The 22,500-nt window shown below is 40.9% G+C and overlaps 1 protein-coding gene across 2 annotated transcripts in view; it reads right to left on the bottom strand.

Annotated features, from left to right (window-relative positions):
* The window catches only part of LOC128700274 (lachesin-like), a 245,371-nt gene that overhangs the window by 2,058 nt on the left and 220,813 nt on the right, over positions 1–22,500 (bottom strand). For both annotated transcript variants that reach the window (XM_053793331.2, XM_070099964.1), the window contains one exon: positions 6,905–7,041. In XM_053793331.2, the coding sequence (XP_053649306.2) occupies positions 6,905–7,041 (137 nt within the window). The remainder of the gene's footprint in view (positions 1–6,904; positions 7,042–22,500) is intronic.

Here is a 22,500-nt window from a genome sequence, read left to right as displayed (position 1 = left end):
ATGAAGACATAGGTGCCCTAGCAGCAATGAAGACGTAGGTGCCCTAGCAGCAATGAAGATATAGGTGCCCTAGCAGCAATGAAGATATAGGTGCCCTAGCAGCAATGAAGATATAGGTGCCCTAGCAGCAATGAAGACGTAGGTGCCCTAGCAGCAATGAAGATATAGGTGCCCTAGCAGCAATGAAGACGTAGGTGCCTTAGCAGCAATGAAGATATAGGTGCCCTAGCAGCAATGAAGACGTAGGTTCCTTAGTAGCAATGAAGATATAGGTGCCTTAGTAGCAATGAAGATATAGGTGCCCTAGCAGCAATGAAGACATAGGTGCCCTAGCAGCAATGAAGATATAGGTGCCCTAGCAGCAATGAAGACGTAGGTGCCCTAGCAGCAATGAAGATATAGGTGCCCTAGCAGCAATGAAGACGTAGGTGCCTTAGCAGCAATGAAGACATTGGTGCCCTAGCAGCAATGAAGACATAGGTGCTCTAGCAGCAATGAAGATATAGGTGCCCTAGCAGCAATGAAGATATAGGTGCCTTAGTAGCAATGAAGATATAGGTGCCCTAGCAGCAATGAAGACATAGGTGCCCTAGTAGCAATGAAGATATAGGTGCCCTAGCAGCAATGAAGACATAGGTGCCCTAGCAGCAATGAAGATATAGGTGCCCTAGCAGCAATGAAGACGTAGGTGCCCTAGCAGCAATGAAGATATAGGTGCCCTGGCAGCAATGAAGATATAGGTGCCCTAGCAGCAATGAAGATATAGGTGCCCTAGCAGCAATGAAGATATAGGTGCCCTAGCAGCAATGAAGACATAGGTGCCCTAGCAGCAATGAAGGTATAGGTGCCCTAGCAGCAATGAAGGTATAGGTGCCCTAGCAGCAATGAAGATATAGGTGCCCTAGCAGCAATGAAGACATAGGTGCCCTAGCAGCAATGAAGATATAGGTGCCCTAGCAGCAATGAAGATATAGGTGCCCTAGCAGCAATGAAGACATAGGTGCCCTAGCAGCAATGAAGACATAGGTGCCCTAGCAGCAATGAAGGTATAGGTGTCTTCCTATACTAGCCGTATGATCAACAATTTTTTTTATACAGATCAGTCTTACAGGCTGAAATATCCTGCCTACACTCATTTCTAAGCCCATCCCTGCTTCAGGTATACTACGACCCCTTAGGATGCGACCTACGACAATCAACTAACACCCAGGTACATACAGCAAGGTGCCGTGCCGAGTATCGAACCACGCACCATCAGTACGTGAACTGAGTGCGCAGACAACCGAAACACTGAACATGTGCAGAGTCTAATTCCTGAGAGTGAGTGCATTAGTTGAAAAGCAATTTGTTAATTAAACGGCACCGGTGAAATATCGTGCTTTGCAAATTACTTTGTATAAATAACGATAGTTTGCTAGGAAATATAAAAGTCTACAAGCATAAATATCTGTAATTATAAAATTCTAGAAGCCAGATTACCAGAGAATCCGTGTGTAGTCTTTCCCAATTCGGAAACTCTCAAAAAGTTTCCATGATAGAAATCCCCCATGAGAAATTTTCCGCAGAAAACCGATTATAACCTAATTTTTTTAAGTGACAAGTTGAACCCTCCGTGAAGTAACACATCCTTATTTCTCTAGTCTTCACGAATAAGTGTTTCATGTCTTACACACGAATTCTACATACACATTAATTTACATTATATCAATTTTTAAAGCGGTGGAAAGGTAAGCCAGAGGAAGGCTTCTGTTAGATGACCAAAAACTCCAGTGGCTGGTCATCATGTGACTAAGATACGAATCTTACCTAATCTAACCTACAAGGAAGTCTCATGTTATTATGTTTATTGTTGTTGATAAATGGTTCAGAGAACCTACGAGTTGATAAATTAGACACATGTGCAACACTTGGGTATATTTACTGAGGAAACGTTTCGCCACACAGTGGCTTCATCAGTCCATACAAAGTAGAATGGTGAAGAACGTTTCCTCATTAAAGATATAAAAGTGTTGTACATGTGTCTAATTTATCATGCTTATTGTTGCTTGTCAAGACTTTATTGGTTAATCCTCCGTGAACAATATTCTTGGTCTACGCTTCGCACTCAGCTCATACACTGAGGTCCGAGGATCGATCCTTCGGTATGGGCGAAAAAACATTAAGACGTGTTTCCAAAAGTCACCTGCTGTCCTTGTCACCCATCAGTAAAATGGGTACCTGGGTGATAGTCTACTGGTGTGGGTCGCATTCTGGGACAAAAGTGAAGTAATTTTCCCGAAATGCTCTGCATAACAAGGGGCTTTCTATATAGTAGTATGTCATTGATGTCAGCTAGGCCTGGGGTAATGGGAAGTAATCAGGTTCACCAGGATAAGTCCAACTTCTTGGATCTAGATCACCCCTCACTAGCCTGGCATCACGTTATATCTCATTTGATGATTACACAGTCAACAGAATTCTTTAAATCAACTATCTGACTGGGAAGATTTTCTAAGATTTTAATAATCAACTTAAAGAGTCTCTCTATGCCCTCTCTGACTCTGGTGAACCAATAATATAAAAGTTATCAAGAGGTTCTATTGGAAAAGAGGTATACTTAGTTTAGAGAAGGAAAGAAGAGGCATCATCAATGATGTGACGTGTGTCCGTAGTCGTTTATATTCTCACATGAATGTTATGGTTCTAAAAGATTCGTAATGTTAGTTACAATTGTTGTTTATAGATGATATTGTTTTCAGGAGATGCTAAGTAAGTTTATTCAGGTATACACAAATACAGTTACATAGATTATCATACAGAGCAGTATATGTGTAGAGAACCTAGTATAGGATAACCCAAAAAAGTCAAAGTGACACTCTTTTACAAAAGAGAGTGAAAGGGCATGTGAAAGAAGAAAGTTAAAAGAGATTGCAGGAACGTGTCAAGTGGTAAGAATAATCAGAAAATGAACGAGACTTTACAGGTAAAAATAGAAGGCAGGAGATTAAATTAATATGCTTCATGTGAAGCGCTAATCCCGTGTAGGTCATTAACCCCAGGGAGTGCTGGCGGCTCGATTCTCTTCTCGTTAACCATGGAACACATTTGTTACCGAACCTCAACTACCATGCACTAAAAGGGGTGAAGAAAGTTTGTGTGTTTAGATATCTTATAGTACATACGTAACCAGTAAGATCTTTGAAAATTAAGGTACATAAGGTATATATAAGATGTGAGGTAGATGAGAGAAATAAAACTGTAAAAGTTTTGTGGAGTCGGTATAACAAAAGACGCGTGTAAGTAGAAAAAAAATAGTAATAAATCAGAGAATATACTTTTGTCACCGTTTTTGTAAAGTTGTGAGGTATACTTCCTACTGGTAAAGTTGTGAGGTATATTTCCTGCTGGTAAAGTTGTGAGGTATACTTCCTACTGGTAAAGTTGTGAGGTATACTTCCTGCTGGTAAAGTTGTGAGGTATACTTCCTACTGGTAAAGTTGTGAGGTATATTTCCTGCTGGTAAAGTTGTGAGGTATACTTCCTGCTGGTAAAGTTGTGAGGTATACTTCCTGCTGGTAAAGTTGTGAGGTATACTTCCTACTGGTAAAGTTGTGAGGTATATTTCCTACTGGTAAAGTTGTGAGGTATACTTCCTGCTGGTAAAGTTGTGAGGTATACTTCCTGCTGGTAAAGTTGTGAGGTATACTTCCTGCTGGTAAAGTTGTGAGGTATATTTCCTGCTGGTAAAGTTGTGAGGTATACTTCCTGCTGGTAAAGTTGTGAGGTATACTTCCTGCTGGTAAAGTTGTGAGGTATACTTCCTGCTGGTAAAGTTGTGAGGTATACTTCCTACTGGTAAAGTTGTGAGGTATATTTCCTGCTGGTAAAGTTGTGAGGTATACTTCCTGCTGGTAAAGTTGTGAGGTATACTTCCTGCTGGTAAAGTTGTGAGGTATATTTCCTGCTGGTAAAGTTGTGAGGTATACTTCCTGCTGGTAAAGTTGTGAGGTATACTTCCTGCTGGTAAAGTTGTGAGGTATATTTCCTGCTGGTAAAGTTGTGAGGTATACTTCCTGCTGGTAAAGTTGTGAGGTATACTTCCTGCTGGTAAAGTTGTGAGGTATATTTCCTGCTGGTAAAGTTGTGAGGTATACTTCCTGCTGGTAAAGTTGTGAGGTATACTTCCTGCTGGTAAAGTTGTGGGGTATACTTCCTGCTGGTAAAGTTGTGAGATATATTTCCTGCTGGTAAAGTTGTGAGGTATACTTCCTGCTGGTAAAGTTGTGAGGTATATTTCCTGCTGGTAAAGTTGTGAGGTATACTTCCTGCTGGTAAAGTTGTGAGGTATACTTCCTGCTGGTAAAGTTGTGAGATATATTTCCTGCTGGTAAAGTTGTGAGGTATACTTCCTGCTGGTAAAGTTGTGAGGTATACTTCCTGCTGGTAAAGTTGTGAGGTATACTTCCTGCTGGTAAAGTTGTGAGGTATACTTCCTGCTGGTAAAGTTGTGAGGTATACTTCCTGCTGGTAAAGTTGTGAGGTATACTTCCTGCTGGTAAAGTTGTGAGGTATACTTCCTGCTGGTAAAGTTGTGAGGTATACTTCCTGCTGGTAAAGTTGTGAGGTATATTTCCTGCTGGTAAAGTTGTGAGGTATACTTCCTGCTGGTAAAGTTGTGAGGTATACTTCCTGCTGGTAAAGTTGTGAGGTATATTTCCTGCTGGTAAAGTTGTGAGGTATACTTCCTGCTGGTAAAGTTGTGAGGTATATTTCCTGCTGGTAAAGTTGTGAGGTATATTTCCTGCTGGTAAAGTTGTGAGGTATACTTCCTGCTGGTAAAGTTGTGGGGTATACTTCCTGCTGGTAAAGTTGTGAGGTATACTTCCTGCTGGTAAAGTTGTGAGGTATATTTCCTGCTGGTAAAGTTGTGAGGTATACTTCCTGCTGGTAAAGTTGTGAGGTATACTTCCTGCTGGTAAAGTTGTGAGGTATATTTCCTGCTGGTAAAGTTGTGAGGTATACTTCCTGCTGGTAAAGTTGTGAGGTATACTTCCTGCTGGTAAAGTTGTGGGGTATACTTCCTGCTGGTTAAAACAAGAACGACGTTGAGATGAACTTGATGCATGAATCATATAAGGAATAAAGAAATTTGAAGACGTTAAATGGAATGAAAAATTATATCTCACAAAGTGTGGAAAATGGGTTACTGAGGATTTCCTCTACATCCAGTCTGGAGAGAATTTGCTAAAGATGGTTTAAAGTCGTCCAAGGAAGAACCCAAAGGAAAGACTGAATAGGGTGTTGAGAAGTTAGTTAGTTAGTTAAAGATTAGCCGGTATTTTCCCGGCCCGGGCCTTGTCCAAGTGCTGGCCCGGCCTTGGCTCCCTCTTTAGGGAGTGTCTGAGACCTAAGTCTCCCATAGGAGGAGGCACAAGTACCTCCTCATCTTTGGGACCAACTGTCCCCAGGCCTAGCCACAAGCTAGGCCTCTCTGGTCTGTCATCCCCGCCCCAGGGGGGCAAATGGGAATGACAGTCCTCAGCCCGAGCTAAAGGCTCGGGCTGAGGCACCTACCCTACCCTAGAAGGGTTAGGCATGGTGTCGATGTGTTGAGAAGTATGAACTAGCTAGGGCATCCAGCAGGCGTATGTGAGCGTGTTAGATCTGAGTGAGTGGAAGAAAGATGTGTCTTAAGTTTCATGTTACTGAAGTGTGAACAAATAATCATTATTAAGGGAATTAATGAATCCTGCTAACAGGACTTGAGTTCTGGATGTGTTGTGTCTGGTCTCTTAAAAATATAGAGGGAATGAAATATCTTTGCCATAATGAATGGTAAATAGGTTTTCCTTAGGTGGGAAGCAGATAAAGTTGCCAACTAAGCATAGCAGGAACTGTTTTGTGAAATGGACAAGAGGCAAAGAGAAGAAGCAACGAGTGTGCACGAAACAGTGGATTCAAATCATTAAAATTATACAAAATTATAAAAAAAAATGAATTGTGAGCGCTAATATTAGTGCAAATAAATTATTTCGAGTCAGTGAACATTCATGACCACCTAAAATGGGTACTTCACGTTATTTGTGCAATGCACAATTTAGAAAAATCACTGCTGATGAAGTTAATCCCGTCTATAGGATATTTTTCCTACAAATATACGATGAACGCACTAAAATGTAGAACTGGGGAGAATATAACTGAAGTGAACCATAAGAAAACATGCGTGAAGAAAGCAGATGTAACTAGTATACCCGAGATTATCTAACCAAAACAAGACGACAAGACTCGCATGTATGGATTCAAGGCAGAGAAATTTAGATTTAGAAAGGATATAGTAAAGCCCTGGTTATATCTGAGCGGATCAAACTTCCAGATATCGTCGCTGGGGCGAGAACTTTGGGTAGCTTTAAATAGAGGTTAGTCGGGTATATGAGTGGGTGTGGTTGGGTATGAGCTAGACCTACCTAGCAGGAACCAATGGGCTGACTGAAGTGTTCCGTCATTCTTATGTTCATAAGTAATTTCTGCCACCTTCGGGTGTTTTCTGTTTAATGTATTCTACAGTATTAAATTACATATATACTATATAACCCTCTCCACCTATCTGTCAATAAGTTACAATCAGCTATTTATTCTTATCTATAATTCATTTAATCATATGCTTCACTAATCTCAACCTAGAATCCTTTATTAGATTTCAGACACCACTAATTAATCATACTTTAATCCCTAAAATGGGGATTAACGTAATCTCTCAAAACAGTGAAAGATGCAACCCTATCAGCCTCTTTGCTGTCATTAAATACGTTCATTTAATATGAAATTATCTAGTAAAACTAACTGGTTATCTCTTTCACGTAGCTAGACCTGTTAACTAATTCGTAATTTTAAGATTTATTAATTGGGAAAGACATAATTGACACACCTGTTACCACGTGTATGAGTGCTCTAGCAGCAGACAGTTGTGTGACGTTACAATAGTAAGTACCAGAATCTTCCCGCTGAGCGTTGGCAACACGTAGCCAGGAACGAGCGATGCTCCCTCGCAGCTCCGTCTTCACGCTGTTGCAAAGACAAACTAATATTAACTACCGTATTTCGCGGCTTATTAGACGCATGTTTCTTCCCAAAAATATCTCCAAAACCACCCTGCATCCTATAAAATGAAGGTCAGTGACAGTAGCTGTAAGTCAGGGGTGTGGAGTGGGCTGTAGCTCTCCCAGTTACGTCCGATGCCGAGCCATTGAAACTAAAAGAAGTCTTATAAGCCGCGTCTTATAAGCCGCGAAATACGGTAATTAATGCATTCAGTAATGTTCCATATGAGTAGTATAGGAGTGATCGAGTGAGATCAATATCCTTAGGAAGTAAGGGTATTATTATTATTACTAGCAGTAGTATATTATTCATAGTGTCATGCAATGCTTGAGATATATGAGATAATAAGATATGATTCAAGGAAGGGAAAAGGTAGTTCCGATCTCCTGGAACAACACCAGAAACAAGAAACACCCTTTGAAAGAGGAAATGGGAAAATTAGCAGAAAGTGAATATTTTCGAAAGTGAGTGCAATCTGTGACTGTAGAATGTGCTTAACTTGACAAGTGTCATCACGATAAAGATATTAATTGATGGTGGATAATGGTATATATAGTTCTTTGCATTTTAAGCATACATGCATAAGCCCTCAATCGGTGACAAAGCTCTATATATCCACATTAAATTTAATTGTAGAAATGAAAATAGTTTAATAATTATGTGGCTTTTATGAAAATATTTCTCATGGCGACTCTCAGTATAAATAGAGATAAAGAGAGTACTTTACAAGGTTGTCTTCCAGTCATCATTGTTTATATGTAAATATTTTACAATAGAACATATCCCCTCTAAGACAGATGAAAGTGAATTTCAGCAAATATGGTGCCTTGATGCTGGGAAGGGCTCTTGAAACAAGGAATCTGAGCAACCCTCCAGTTTCTCGGAATTAAAATGGCATTCCGTTCCCAGACGCTGTTAATTTAGAGCTTCTCAATGATTATAACAACAATAGTAATATTAGTAATATAAATAATAATTATAAGAAAATAATAATAATAATGTTAATAATAATAATAATGTTAATAATAATAATAATAATGTTAATAGTAATAATAATGTTAACAATAATAATAATAATAATAATAATAATAATAATAATAATAATAATAATAATAATAATAATAATAATAATAATAATAATAAAACTCCTTTTCCCAAATCATTACACTGTTTACTTTTTGCAGGGCATCATTTTATACCCACCAGCTCTTGCAGTTTGTGAATGTCTCTTGTGGTGATATAGAAGTGAATATCTTTCTAAAGACTTGAAAAGTACAATCTACCCACCCTTCTTTGTCCTGTTAAATTTTTGCTACTATGTAATAGATCACTAGTAAGTTTGTGGTATGAGACTTACTCTCCATAAACTTGTGCAAATATTGATTTTAAGGTATATTTCTCTACAGCTATTCTCTTCACTCTCCATATTATAAAATCAGAGATACCAGTCTGTAGTTCAGTGCTGACTCTATTCATTTTCCTAAAGTCTAGAAATACATTTGCCGTTTTGCTGCTTTGCTGAATGGTTCTGACCAGAGCTTTGGTAAGATGGGAGGGGGGGAGAAGGATGGGTAAGGATGGAATGTGGGAAAGGTTGGGGAGGGAGGAGGGGTAGGTGGGGTTATAAAAGGGTAGTGGCCTATCCACTTTGGTGTAAATTGAATATGCGTGTGAGCATATTGAGTATTTTGTAAAGAGGTTGGTTTTATGAGTGGGGTATGCCTCCTACCCATCAGTTGCACACTGCTATATTGTTCTTATACCAGTGCGTCAATGAATTGGAAGGATGCATACTACATACAATTGCTTTTTTTTTCGCAAGAGGTTGGTCAGAAGGGCGCAGCTGCAGGTGGAGGTTGCCGAGCTTTTGATGGAGGTTGGTAGCTCACCTGGAGTTGGCCGGCAAGGCAGTGACTGAGGTGGTGTCCTACTGGAGGGTAGTTGTAGGTGCAACAAGGTTAGTTGAGCAGTGTAGGTTGATAGAAGTGGGTCACCCGGAGATGGGGAGCGTTAGTCCATGTTACTGGACGTAGAATGGTTCCGGAGGTATCCATTCATCTTCTGCCGGGAGGTCGCTTAAGATTTTCGGTCGAGGGAAGTTCTCCTTGTGGATGAAGCGTCGAATTCTTTGTTGGAGGGTCATTCTTTGGGATCTGTGGGGAGGCGTGGTGATGGTATAGTCGGTCGTGTTCACTGGTTGGGGGGGGGTTCTCTCTGTCGGGCACATAAAGTTCCTGTATGTCATATAGTTGTCTCTTAGTAAGTTTGTCTAACCGGACATTGATTGCGAGGATTCTCTGTTGCATGTGTAGGTCCTCTGACCTGATTCTGTCTGAGTCTGGTGTCAGTGATGAAGCGGAGGGCTTTGTTTTGGATTCTTTGGAGTTTTAGCAGGTTGGTTTTGGTTGTGAGCGACATGGGTACACAGGGGTATTCCAGCAGAGGTCTGATCATCATCTTGTACAGGTGAAGTTTGATGTTGGGAGGAGCTGCTTTGAATCGATAAAGTTGGCAAAGGCGGGATTTTGCTAGGTTTACTTTTTTGGTTATGTGGGTTGTAGAGTTGAGTAATCTGCCGATCACATATCCTAGGATCTTGTTTGGATTCCTAATAGCGATTCGGGTGCCTCTGATGGAGATGCCCCCTTTGTCTTCTATGGTTGATGGTAAGCACCCGATAGTGCTGATGAGGACTTTGTCTGGGTTGGTTGTGATTCTCCATTTCTTATCCCGCCTGGCTGTTCTATTTAGTTCTTCATTCATTTTCTCTATTGCTCTCCTATGCTTATTTGCGCCAGCTGTAGGGGTGGAGGGACAACATGGATGACATCGTCTGCAAACTGAGTGATGATGGTGTCGGTGTGTTCAGGTTGGGGGAGGTCGTTGACGTATATGTTGAAGAGGATGGGGCTGAGGCAAGAGCCTTGGGGTACTCCTGCTGTTGGTGTGAAAGGGGTTGATTCCGCTCCGTGGAAGGTGGGGATGATTCTTCTTCCTGTTAAGAAGTTGTAGATGAGCTTGAGAAAGGTCCAGTTGTGATCAGGGAGGTTTACGAGTTTGTAAATGAGACCGTCGTGCCAAAGGCTGTCGAAGGCCTTGTGCACGTCCCTGGTGGCGATAAGGGTCAGGTTCTCTTGCTTCTTCAGGCTGGCCACGGCATCAGAGATGATGTTTGTGGCATGCTGAGTGCTGCGGTGGGACCTGAAGCAGAACTACCTTTCAGAGAATAGGTGGTTGAACTTCATGTAGTAGTTGAGTCTGTAGGAGATTATTCTTTCAAAGACTTTGCCCGTGACTTCGAGTAGGGAGATGGGTCTGTAATTCTCAGGGTTGCGGTTGTCCTTGTTTGGTTTGGTGATGAAGATCATCTTAGCTGTCTTGAAAGCCTCTGGGAAGTGACCCGATGCCAAGATGGCATTGTAGATATTCACCAGAGACATCTTGCAGTTTCGGGGGAGGTACTGTAGTTGTCTAGCTCTTATGCCTGATGGGCCGGGAGCTGTTTCTCAGTCGCCCTATGACTTGGGACACTTCTCTGAGCGTGATTGGTCTGGTGAGGGGATGGTCGTCTTCGAGGGTAGTTGTGTCAATTGATGGTATGGGATGAAAGTCTTCTAGGTTCTCGTCACGCCATTGGTTGACCCACTGGTAGTGGATGTTGTTAAATCTTCGCCCATCAGCTTGGCTTGGTCCAGTGGGTCTTCAAGTAGGGTAGTCACTACCTCGCCGTCTTCGTCGGTGAAGGAGTGAGTGAGGTGTTGAGTGGGAGTCTGGTTGGCCCCTAGTAGTCTGCGGATCTTGTTCCAGAATTGGTTTGGTTGGCGTTTGTACTAGTTGGCTTGGCACACCAGATAAACCCAAAGATCTCTTTTATGTTGGGTTACAAGGGCGATTAGCTCTCTTCTCAATCTTTGTAGGACTTCCCGGGAGGGTTGCCCTGTGAGGAAATGTCTGCTGCATTCTGACTGGTATATGTTCATTCTGTCCTTGATTTCCCTAGTTGGTTTGTATTGTTGGTAGATCTTGGACGATGTTAGTGTGCAGCAAGCTTGTGTGGCCTCGTTGATTCTGGCGTGGAAGGAGTTGATTGCCCCATCTATTGCATTGCAGGGCTGGTCTTCGAGAGAAATGGTTTGATCATTACCTAAGAAGGCTCTATAGGGGTCAAAACCTAGCGTCTTCAGGTTGGGCTTGGGGAGGGTGGGTGTTCGGAATGGAGTGGACTGTAGCTTGATTATCACTGGGATGTGATCTGACCCGACGTTGCCGCCTGGGGAGACTCGACAGTGGAACACGTCGCAGTCTCTGTTGGTGAGGACTACGTCTGGGGTGCCTGGGTGGAGGCCCACGAACGACTTGAAGAATGGGCCTTGGTTGAAGAGTGTGAAACATGTGCAACAGTTGGGTATCCTTATGAAAGTTAAGACACATGTGCAACATCTGGTTATCTTTATTGTAGATGTTTCGCCATCCAGTGGCTTTATCAATATAGATTCTAGGACGTAATTAGAAGACAGTGAAACTCTATACAAAAGATGAGGTAATCAGTCCCTCAGCCTTGGAGCTGCTGCTGAGAGCACCTTGGTGGTAGAGAATCTGGGTATCTTTATTGTTGACTGAAACGTTTCGCCTACGCAGTAGGCTTCTTCAGTCAAATACAGAAAAGATTAAATTGGAGGCAGCAGACGTTGTGGTTAAGTAAAGATAATGTAATCAGTCCGTCAACCTATTTCTCCAAGACTGAGATTACTCTCCTCTGTATTTGACTGAAGACACTTAATGTGTAGACAAAACCTTTCAGTCAAACACCATTTTCATCATAGTTTAAATTGGTTTTGCATTTACCATTGTAATTTCCACACATAATTACGCATCATCTTCTCTTGTTCTTGAATGTTTCCTCACTTGTTTATTTACAAACTTTCTATGGTTTGTGTACCTCGTCTTCTCTCTGGTACTTTTCATCTTCGCTTCTTTACAACTGATGTTAATTAAAACTCTTTGTTGGTCAAGAAACTCTGCAATAGAAGTACATAAAGTTTTATATCTTTATGTACTTCTATAATGTTTGATGTAATTTTCATTAATTCTTTGTTATGACTTCTGAATATGAGTGTAAACAGTATTAATATTTCCTTGTGATTGTGAAGTATTTTCTCCTAGGCTTAAAACAACATTGTTTCTCATCTCAACTCCTCACTCCACATGGGTTTCCTCACCTCACATGGGATTTCTCACTCCACATGGGATTCCTCACTCCACATGGGATTCCTCACTCCACATGGGATTCCTCACTCCACATGGGATTCCTCACTCCACATGAGATTCCTCACTCCACACGGGATTCCCCACTCCACATGGGATTCCTCACCCCAGATGGGATTTCTCACTCCACATGGGATTCCTCACTCCACATGGGATTCCTCACCCCAGATGGGATTTCTCACTCCACATGGGTTTCCTCACCTCACATGGGATTTCTCACTCCACATGGGATTCCTCACTCCAGATGGGATTCCTCACTCCACATGGGATTCCTCACTCCACATGGGATTCCTCACCCCAGATGGGATTTCTCACTCCACATGGGATTCCTCACTCCACATGGGATTCCTCACCCCAGATGGGATTTCTCACTCCACATGGGATTCCTCACTCCACATGGGATTCCTCACTCCACATGGGATTCCTCACCCCAGATGGGATTCCTCACTCCACATGAGATTCCTCACTCCACATGGGATTCCTCACTCCGCATGGGATTCCTCACTTCATATGGGAAGAAGTTTAAAGTTTTTTGATTGGCTGCTTTTGGATAAGGAGGAGTTCCCGATTGAACAGAGGTTCTGTCGAAACGTTCACGGACACTCGAATGTCTCTTAAAATGCACTTAAAATAAGGACAAAGTCATTTAGTCAATGGCTGTCATTTTTTCTATATCTGATTCTTCTCTTGCATAAACTTTTTGCTGCCTCACTGAAATTTCCTGGAACTCAATTCATTATTTTATACTTTTCTCTTTCCTTCCACTTCTCTTCCTACTGGATTGCATTCTGGAACCTTCTCATCGTCTCTTCTTTTGTAAACATTTTTATTTTCTTCTCTTTCACAGCATCCTTTCAGACGCATGATTCATTTCTTCCAGGAAGTCAAAGCTGAGAACTGCCTGATCATCTAATTCCTGTCAGAACTTATATTCTATTTCTCCTATTTCTGTTGCAACAAATATAAAGATAAGATAAGATAAGATAAGATTTCGTTCGGATTTTTAACCCCGGAGGGTTAGTCTTTCTGGTTATATCTCTCTCTCTCTCTCTCTCTCTCTCTCTCTCTCTCTCTCTCTCTCTCTCTCTCTCTCTCTCTCTCTCTCTCTCTCTCTCTCTCACTGACTCTGTCTTTTTTTTTACACAGGGTTCTAGAAGGTTAGGTTTAAGGTTCCTAACTTTATTTACAAGCTGAAAGTTATTTCCTACATCAGCTCATTTGAAAAAGTTTTAATTGTTAAGTGAGAGAAGTTATAGCCAGCTAAGGACCAGCGATTTCATTTGGTCAACTAACTCAATTTCGTTCATGTCATTATGCTGTACGAATATGTTCCACCCTCGAGTTATGCTAGGAATAAATTATCTCAGATGAAATGATGTTGTGGAGAAGAGTACAAAATGAATTTGCTGCTTGTTGCCCGTCTTGTTGTGTAGAAACTCACTTCTCGCTTTCCACGGAGTGGGGCCAAGTATGGTACTTTGACAATATTGGCGTTGTACAGAACAGAAAAGCCGCCCACATCCTCTTTTGTTGAAGGCTCTTGAAATGACAGATCTATCCAGGTTGTTCTCTATTTTGTCAAGAAGTCACTCTGTCTCTGTTTCTCTTTTACCATCTTTCTCAAGTTCTGGTTCACGTAGTGCTCACGCACAACATACATCAGCTTGACTGTGCAGGAATCAGTTCAGCGTTGTGGTCTCCCATTTATCCCGCTCGAGGGTTTCAGTGATCAATAGGTCCGCTGTTGCCCTGAAGGATTTCTCTGCCGCTTCTTCCATAATGGCTACCTCCAACATTCTCTTGCTTTCTTCCGTTATACTTTATCTCCTGCTGTTACGTAAATGACTTAAATTTACTTCCATTTCCGCCTTGTGTCTCTTTGCTAATTAAATGCTGACTATGAAGTCATCGTCCTGACTGTCACCTATCCTTTTCCTTTCCTCATCTTCGACGAAAAATGAAATACTGATTTTTTTTCTTTATATGTTCCTGTATATCCACTGAGTTCTGGGATAAAAAAAAAAAAAGTCACTAAGACTTCCGGTTTTGGTATAATTTTGTTTCTATGATTTGCCAATATTTTCGCCGTCCATATGCTTTATCCACTCTGTTAAGTTGTTCCTGGTGTCATTATCTTTGATTCTGAGCATGAGAAAAACACAAGCATTCCCTTATCAGTAAATATCGTAAATGGTCACCAAAGTATATGTATACCACAGGGAATTCTTCATAAATTGATTATCGTTGTTAACAGGAAGATTTATTAACGCTATATTTTAAAACACAATAAGAAATATTATTGCTAACGATGGTAGAATAACATCATTATTTATTTTCAGGTCTTAGATAACATAACCTTGTCTATTCTATGACAAACTAGGAATATACGATCGTGAGTTAGATGTAATGATATACAATACCAAAATGATGATTAATAAAACATTTCTGAATCTTTATTCTGAAGACGTTTCACCAATCAGTTGCTTTATCAGTTCAATGAAGAGGTTCAAGGAAGCGTTTAAAATGGACATAGGAGAAGACGAGGTAATCAGTCCCTCAGCCTAGGTGAGGGTTTTCATCATCGAAGTCTTGATGCATCTGAAATTTAAGCAAGTTAGGTTAGGTAAGGTTAGTCAGATAGAAGATTGGTCGTTTATAAAGGACTCAGATGAGGCGCAGTTTTGCCATGTTCCTTTAATTGGATTAATCGGTGTCTCGAGAAAATCCCCAAAGGCCGCTCTTCTGGTTAACTCGACGACAAAAAAACCATAACATATTCCTGAAATTCTTTGGTTACCTGGAAGTGAATGATGACTCAGTTTTTCTTGCTTGAGGTATACTGATAAATGAGTACTTGGAAGAAGAGAATTTTTTTGCAGCAAAACACCTGAAAACAAAGTTAAGTCTCCATTTCTGACGAGCGATGATCACACTGAGTAAACAAGGAATAAAGGAATAAAGAAGGCTTTCGACACAGTCCCACACAAGAGTTTAGTGCACACGTTAGAGAAGCAGGCAGTAATAACAGGAATGGCACTCAGTGGAGAGAGGGAAAAAATATTTAATGAGTTCTGAAAAGCGAAGGAGGAGAGGGTGTCTGCAGAGAGTAATGAATAGAAGTGGCAAAATGCTGCTGTTGAGGCAAAGATAAACAGACTGGAGGAAAAACTGAAGGAGCTGAAGTAGGAAATGGAGTTCAGGAACAAAACCGGCATTAAGATGGAACAGAAACATCAGCGGCCACCTAGTGTACTGAAGAAGGAGCTAAAAACTCCTTTGTGGAAGTGCTATCAGGCCATTGGGAAAGCAAAGGAGATGATTAAATCGGATACTGAGATACAGAGAGAAAGTGGGTGGAAGAGATGGAGGGGTCACTGATTATTCACAAGCCTCAGGAGGCTGAAGGGAGGCCTTATAACAAAAGAGGACAGAGTAAAGATACAGGTAAAAAAAATATCGTCCCATTAACAGGCAAGGCGCACATGTCCCAGGTGACATATTTTTTTAGAGATTTGAGTGAAATTCAAGTGGAAAAAGTCGCCCAGTCAAATTGACTCTTAAACAGAAATGGTTTGAAACATGATCAAGCAACAGAAACTATGGTTAAGTGATTCAGAAAAGTACCACCAGGTGTACCTTGACCTTGACAGATCAAGACATGAACATGAACAACTGAGAGAGAGTGCAAAGATGCCAGGGGAAGGAAGGACAGACAGGGTAAGGAAGCTCAACCTCGTGGAAACTAGTAAGTACAGCCTCCCACAGTACCCCTTTAGCCCATAGCCTACCCTCCCAACCAAGCAATATAACCCAAAACACACCATTCCCCACACCCACAGTCCCCATTCCCACCAGCAGCCTCTCACAAAGTTCTACCCCGCCTCCCATACTCTCCAACCTACAGCAACCACTTCCACCTCCCCAGAGTCATTGACAAAAACAAGGGATCCAAGAACCAACAAACCAGAATTCATAAATGGAAAAGAAGCTGAAGGTATGGCATATTGACGCAGATGGAATATATAATGAGAGTGAGGAGTGGCATGAACTAATAATGGATGCATCTCTAGATGTCATAGAACTCACGGAAATGAAGGTTACAGTGATGATAACAGACACAATCTTCCTGGCAGACTATCATATCCTGTGGAAAGACAGAGAGAACAGAAAGGGAACGAGAAGCTGCACTACTCCTCAGAAGTCAGTGGAGTCTTTTGAGGAGATTAGAGGAATGTACAGAGGGGAAGCAGATGATTACGTAGGAGAAACACTTGAGACCGAAGGTTCCAAGGTGGTGATAGCAGTGATGAACAATTCACTACTGAAACAAAAACAACAAAGCAATGGTGAATACACTACCTGAGGTGACCAGAAGGGCCCACATGAACTTAAACCACAAGAAGATTGGCTAAGGAAACCTAGAGCCGTATGGGGGGACCAGAAACGTTCCGGAGGGCTGAGATACTGGAGGTGATATTGAAAAACATCATGAGCCAACATATCAGAGACACAACCAGAGGGATGAATCAGCAAAGCTAGACCTAGCACTGAGTGTTCAAACATTGAGTACATTACATACGAAAGTCCAGTCAGCGCTAACGATCACATGGTCCTGAGATTCGAATACCCTGCAGATTTAACGGTGGAGAGTGAAACAGAACAGGCAGGAGAATAAATGCCTTATATCAAAAGAAGGGACTAAACAGGCGTGGGGCAACTCGTATATGAGATGCAGTGGCGGAGAAATCTAGAGGGAAAGGCTGATACTCTATCTTATATACGTGAATGACATGACATAAGGGATATACACAGAGGTGTCCCTGTTCGCAGGTGACGTGAAACATATGAGGAGAACACAAGTAGACAAGCACTAGAAAGTCTACAAATGGAGCCAAACAGGTAACAAGCCTGATCCGACAAATGGCTACTGGATACTAACACCACCAATGCAAAGTTATGAAGCTTGAGGAAGAACATAGAAGCCAGCAGACAGTACAGGCTCCGGGGTCAGAGACTGCAAATCTCACTCAAGGAGTATCATACCGAGCACATAGCATGAGGCACTCATTAAGCAAATAACTGATGTAGCAAAAGTTCGTCGGGCAAACCTATGAATAGCGTTTCGACATCTAAGTAAGGAGTCATTCACGACATTATACACCTTGTATGTAATGCCCATATTGAAATATGCAACACCAGAATGGAACCGACAACTGACCAAATACGTATAGAAAAGGGAGAAAGTGAAAAAGTTAGCAAAAAGACTAGTTCCGGAGCTAAGGAGTATCCCTTACGAGGAGAGGTTAAAGGAACTCAACCCTGACGACAATGGAGGAAAGGAGAGATAGGGAGGACATTATTACGACGTATGAAATACTGAGAGAAATTCACAAGGTGCAGAGAGCCATAATGTATCCGAGATGGGACACAGCAATAATGTATCAGAGATAGGACACAGGATTAATAAATCAGAGATGGGACACAGGGTATATATATATATATATATATCTTTCTTTCTTTCAACACATCGGCCGTATCCCACCGAGGCAGGGTGGCCCAAAACGAAACACAAAAGTTTCTCCTTTTACATTTAGTAATATATACAGGAGAAGAGGTTACTAGCCCCTTGCTCCCGGCATTTTAGTCGCCTCTTACAACACGCATGGCTTACGGAGGAAGAAATATATATATATGTATATATATATACATATATATATATATATATATATACATATATATATATATATATACACTTATATATATATATATATATATATATACCTGGAGTTTACCTGGAGAGAGTTCCGGGGATCAACGCCCCCGCGGCCCGGTCTGTGACCAGGCCTCCTGGTGGATCAGAGCCTGATCAACCAGGCTGTTGCTGCTGGCTGCACGCAAACCAACGTACGAGCCACAGCCCGGCTGATCAGGAACTGACTTTAGGTGCTTGTCCAGTGCCAGCTTGAAGACTGCCAGGGGTCTGTTGGTAATCCCCCTTATGTATGCTGGGAGGCAGTTGAACAGTCTCGGGCCCCTGACACTTATTGTATGGTCTCTTAACGTGCTAGTGACACCCCTGCTTTTCATTGGGGGATGTTGCATCGTCTGCCAAGTCTTTTGCTTTCGTAGTGAGTGATTTTCGTGTGTAAGTTCGGTACTAGTCCCTCTAGGATTTTCCATGTGTATATAATCATGTATCTCTCCCGCCTGCGTTCCAGGGAATACAGGTTTAGGAACCTCAAGCGCTCCCAATAATTGAGGTGTTTTATCTCCGTTATGCACGCCGTGAAGGTTCTCTGTACATTTTCTAGGTCAGCAATTTCACCTGCCTTGAAAGGTGCTGTTAGTGTGCAGCAATATTCCAGCCTAGATAGAACAAGTGACTTGAAGAGTGTCATCATGGGCTTTGCCTCCCTAGTTTTGAAGATTCTCATTATCCATCCTGTCATTTTTCTAGCAGATGCGATTGATACAATGTTATGGTCCTTGAAGGTGAGATCCTCCGACATGATCACTCCCAGGTCTTTGACGTTGGTGTTTCGCTCTATTTTGTGGCCGAATTTGTTTTGTACTCTGATGAAGATTTAATTTCCTCGTGTTTACCATATCAGAGTAATTGAAATTTCTCATCGTTGAACTTCATATTGTCTTCTGCAGCCCACTGAAAGATTTGGTTGATGTCCGCCTGGAGCCTTGCAGTGTCTGCAATGGAAGACACTGTCATGCAGATTCGGGTGTCATCTGCAAAGGAAGACACGGTGCTGTGGCTGACATCCTTGTCTATGTCGGATATGAGGATGAGGAACAAGATGGGAGCGAGTACTGTGCCTTGTGGAACAGAACTTTTCACCGTAGCTGCCTCGGACTTTATATATATATATATATATATATATATATATAATATATATATATATATATATATATATATATATAATTATATATATATATATATATATATATATATATATATATATATATATATATATATGTATATATATATATATATATATATATATATATATATATATATATATATATATGTATATATATATATATATATATGTATATGCAGAATAACAACTGTAAAAAATATAGTGAATTTCCAAGCCCTTTCGTGATTTCTCACATTATCAAGGAACTATAAAAAACAGGACATCAACAGGAAGGCATATAAGGGCAAGACTACACCTCACAGTCACGTCACAACACCTGAATCTGTGAAACACAACTGATATTCTACCCAAACATTAAGACTTTTACTTGTCTAACGTATCATTAAATTCTTCCCAAATTTTATTAATTATAAATGAATTCATTTTATATAAACCATAAAACATGATTCAATTATATTCCTGTCGACCATGGACTTGCTTGATACAACTTTCTCAGCCTTTTCAAAATCAGGTGGATGGTTAGAATCTCTCTCATGAATAAACAAAGCATTGGAATCTTGTCCAGTTCTAATGCTATATTAATGTTGTTTTAATCTTAGTTCAAGACTTTTACCAGTTTGACCGTAATAAACTTTATCGCAAATTTTACGAGGAGTCTTATAGACGCATCCCTCAGCATCTTGGGGAGAGTTTGTTATCAAAAGTTTTTTTACTGTATCAAGATTTTTAAATACAACTTTGATATTAAAAGTCTTAAGAAGAGAAGGCATATCAACCAAGTTTTCATGGTAAGGGAGAACCAACATATTTTTAGTTGAATAAGGTTGGTTGTCCTTTTATTGAATTGTAAAAAGTATTTCTAGCAATTATAAAGTATTTATCAATTAAGTTTCTCGGGTATTTTAGATCATTAGTTATTTCATAAATTTTGGAGATTTCTTCATCTATGAATTCTGGACTACAAATACGAAAGGATCTCAAAAACATTGATGAGATTACTGACAGCTTAACTCTAACTTGAAGTAATGAATAATAGGCAGCACACCAAACAGGAAGTAGAGTGAAATTAGCTCAGAGGAACCCGCACCACCGTATGTCCTCGGATCAAGATAAAACACCTAGCTCTGCTGGGTGCTTGATTCTTTTAGTATTGCGTGGTCCCGTGGGTTAGAGCCTCATGTACGATTTTCGCTCACCATGAAGAGGGGCCAAAACGACATGGGCTCGAATCCTCGGCTAGTCGCAGTGTTGTTATTGATTAATACCACTCGATCGTGGTTACAATACTCTCTCTCTCTCTCTCTCTCTCTCTCTCTCTCTCTCTCTCTCTCTCTCTCTCTCTCTCTCTCTCTATCTATATATATATATATATATATATATATATATATATATATATATATATATATATATATATATATATATATATATATATATATATATATATAAAAATATATATTCATAGCAACCACTGAGGGGTCAACGATAATGTTGCTCCAGGCCTCTCGTACTGCAATTGCATACGCGTCTACGGGAGCTATGCAATTAAAGGATTGGAATGTGAAATTCAGGAGGGTGCAAGGTGTCCTGAGTTGCCGCAGTTGTTGTAATGGTCAGAGAAGTGGTAGTGATAATGGTAAAGGCGGTCGTGGTAAATCAGTTATGGCAGAGGTTTTATTCGTGGAAAAATGATGGTGATAATGGTGTTGGAGGTTGTGGTGTTCAAAGTTCAATATGCAATGTTACTTGAGGTTTATAATAACGAAAAATCTTTAATTCAAAACTATAAATGAAATATTTCTTAAAAGATTCATTAATATTTATCAAGTGAAATAAAAACAACAGAAAGCGACAATTAAATTCGCTCTATAATATTTTACTCCCAGAAGCAGCTTACTTTACGTTAATACAATTAATTATAATGGATTTTTAACCAATTTTAGTGCAATACGGTGGATGTGAGCGTCGGTGTGTTGCAGCTGGCTGAGGTGGACTGTGGCTCACCACTCACTTCTTTGTGTCAGCTGCTCTGCATTGGTTTTTGTGCACACGGTGTCTTTATAATTAAATTTTACTCTACCCATTGTGTATTCTGGTTTTCTTGCCTGTTATTTTCTCATCTGTGATCTGACAAACATGGAGGAAGGGCCGAAACGTCATCCTAACGATCCTTTCTTATATGCGAGGTTTTGGTGAATTGCTCGAACCATGGTGTCGAGACTTTTTTTTCTGTATATGTGTAGCATGTGCAAACATCTATTAAGGCAACATATGTTATTGCAAGATGTTTCGATTCTGAAAAGACTGTTGATAGCGTTCTCTCGCCAGAAATAAACAAAGCACGTACGGAAATTAGAGAAAGTGCAAAGGTTTGCAGCAAGACTAGTCCCGGAGCTAAGGGGCATGTCCTGCGAGGAGAAATTAAGGCAAATCGACTTGACAACACTGGAAAACGGGAGAGATAGGGATGGATATGATAACTACATATAAAATACTGAGAGGAATTGACAAGGTGTACAGAGACAAGATGTTCCAGAGATGGAACACAGCAACAAGGGGCCACAGTTGGAAGCTGAAGACTCAGATGAATCACAGGGATGTTAGGAAGTATTTCTTCACAGTTGTCAGAGAGTGGAATAATCTGGGAAGTGATGTAGTGGAGGCAGGATCCATAACTTTAAGAAGAGGTATGATAAAGCTCATGGGGCAGGAAGAGTGACCTAGTAGCGATTAGTGAAGAAGTTGGGCCAGGAGCTGTGAAACGACCCCTGCAACCACAACTAGGTGAGTACAGCTAGGTGAGTACACACACGCACACACATACACACACACACACACACACACACACACACACACACACACACACACACACACACACACACACACACACACACACACACCACACACACATAAACACACACACACACACACACACACCCACACAGGAATCGTTCAAGACACTGTACACCGTGTACGTCAGGCCCATACTGGAGTATGCAGCACCTGTTTGGAACCCGCACTTGATAAAGCACGTCAAGACACTATAGAAATTGCAAAGGTTTGCGACAAAGTTAGTTCCAGAGCTAAGGGGAATGTCTTATGAAGAAAGATTAAGGGAAATCGGCCTGACGACACTAGAGGACAGGAGGGTCAGGGGAGACATGATAACGACATATAAAATACTGCGCGGAATAGGCAAGGTGCGCAATGACAGGATGTTCCAGGGAGGGGACACAGAAACAAGAGGTCAAAATTGGAAGTTGAAGAC

This window comes from Cherax quadricarinatus, chromosome 71 (assembly GCF_038502225.1).
Source record: "Cherax quadricarinatus isolate ZL_2023a chromosome 71, ASM3850222v1, whole genome shotgun sequence".
In the NCBI taxonomy this organism is placed as follows: Eukaryota; Metazoa; Arthropoda; class Malacostraca; order Decapoda; family Parastacidae; genus Cherax; species Cherax quadricarinatus.
Note: the sequence above shows the minus strand (reverse complement) of the source record. Positions and strands in the feature narration are given on the sequence as shown.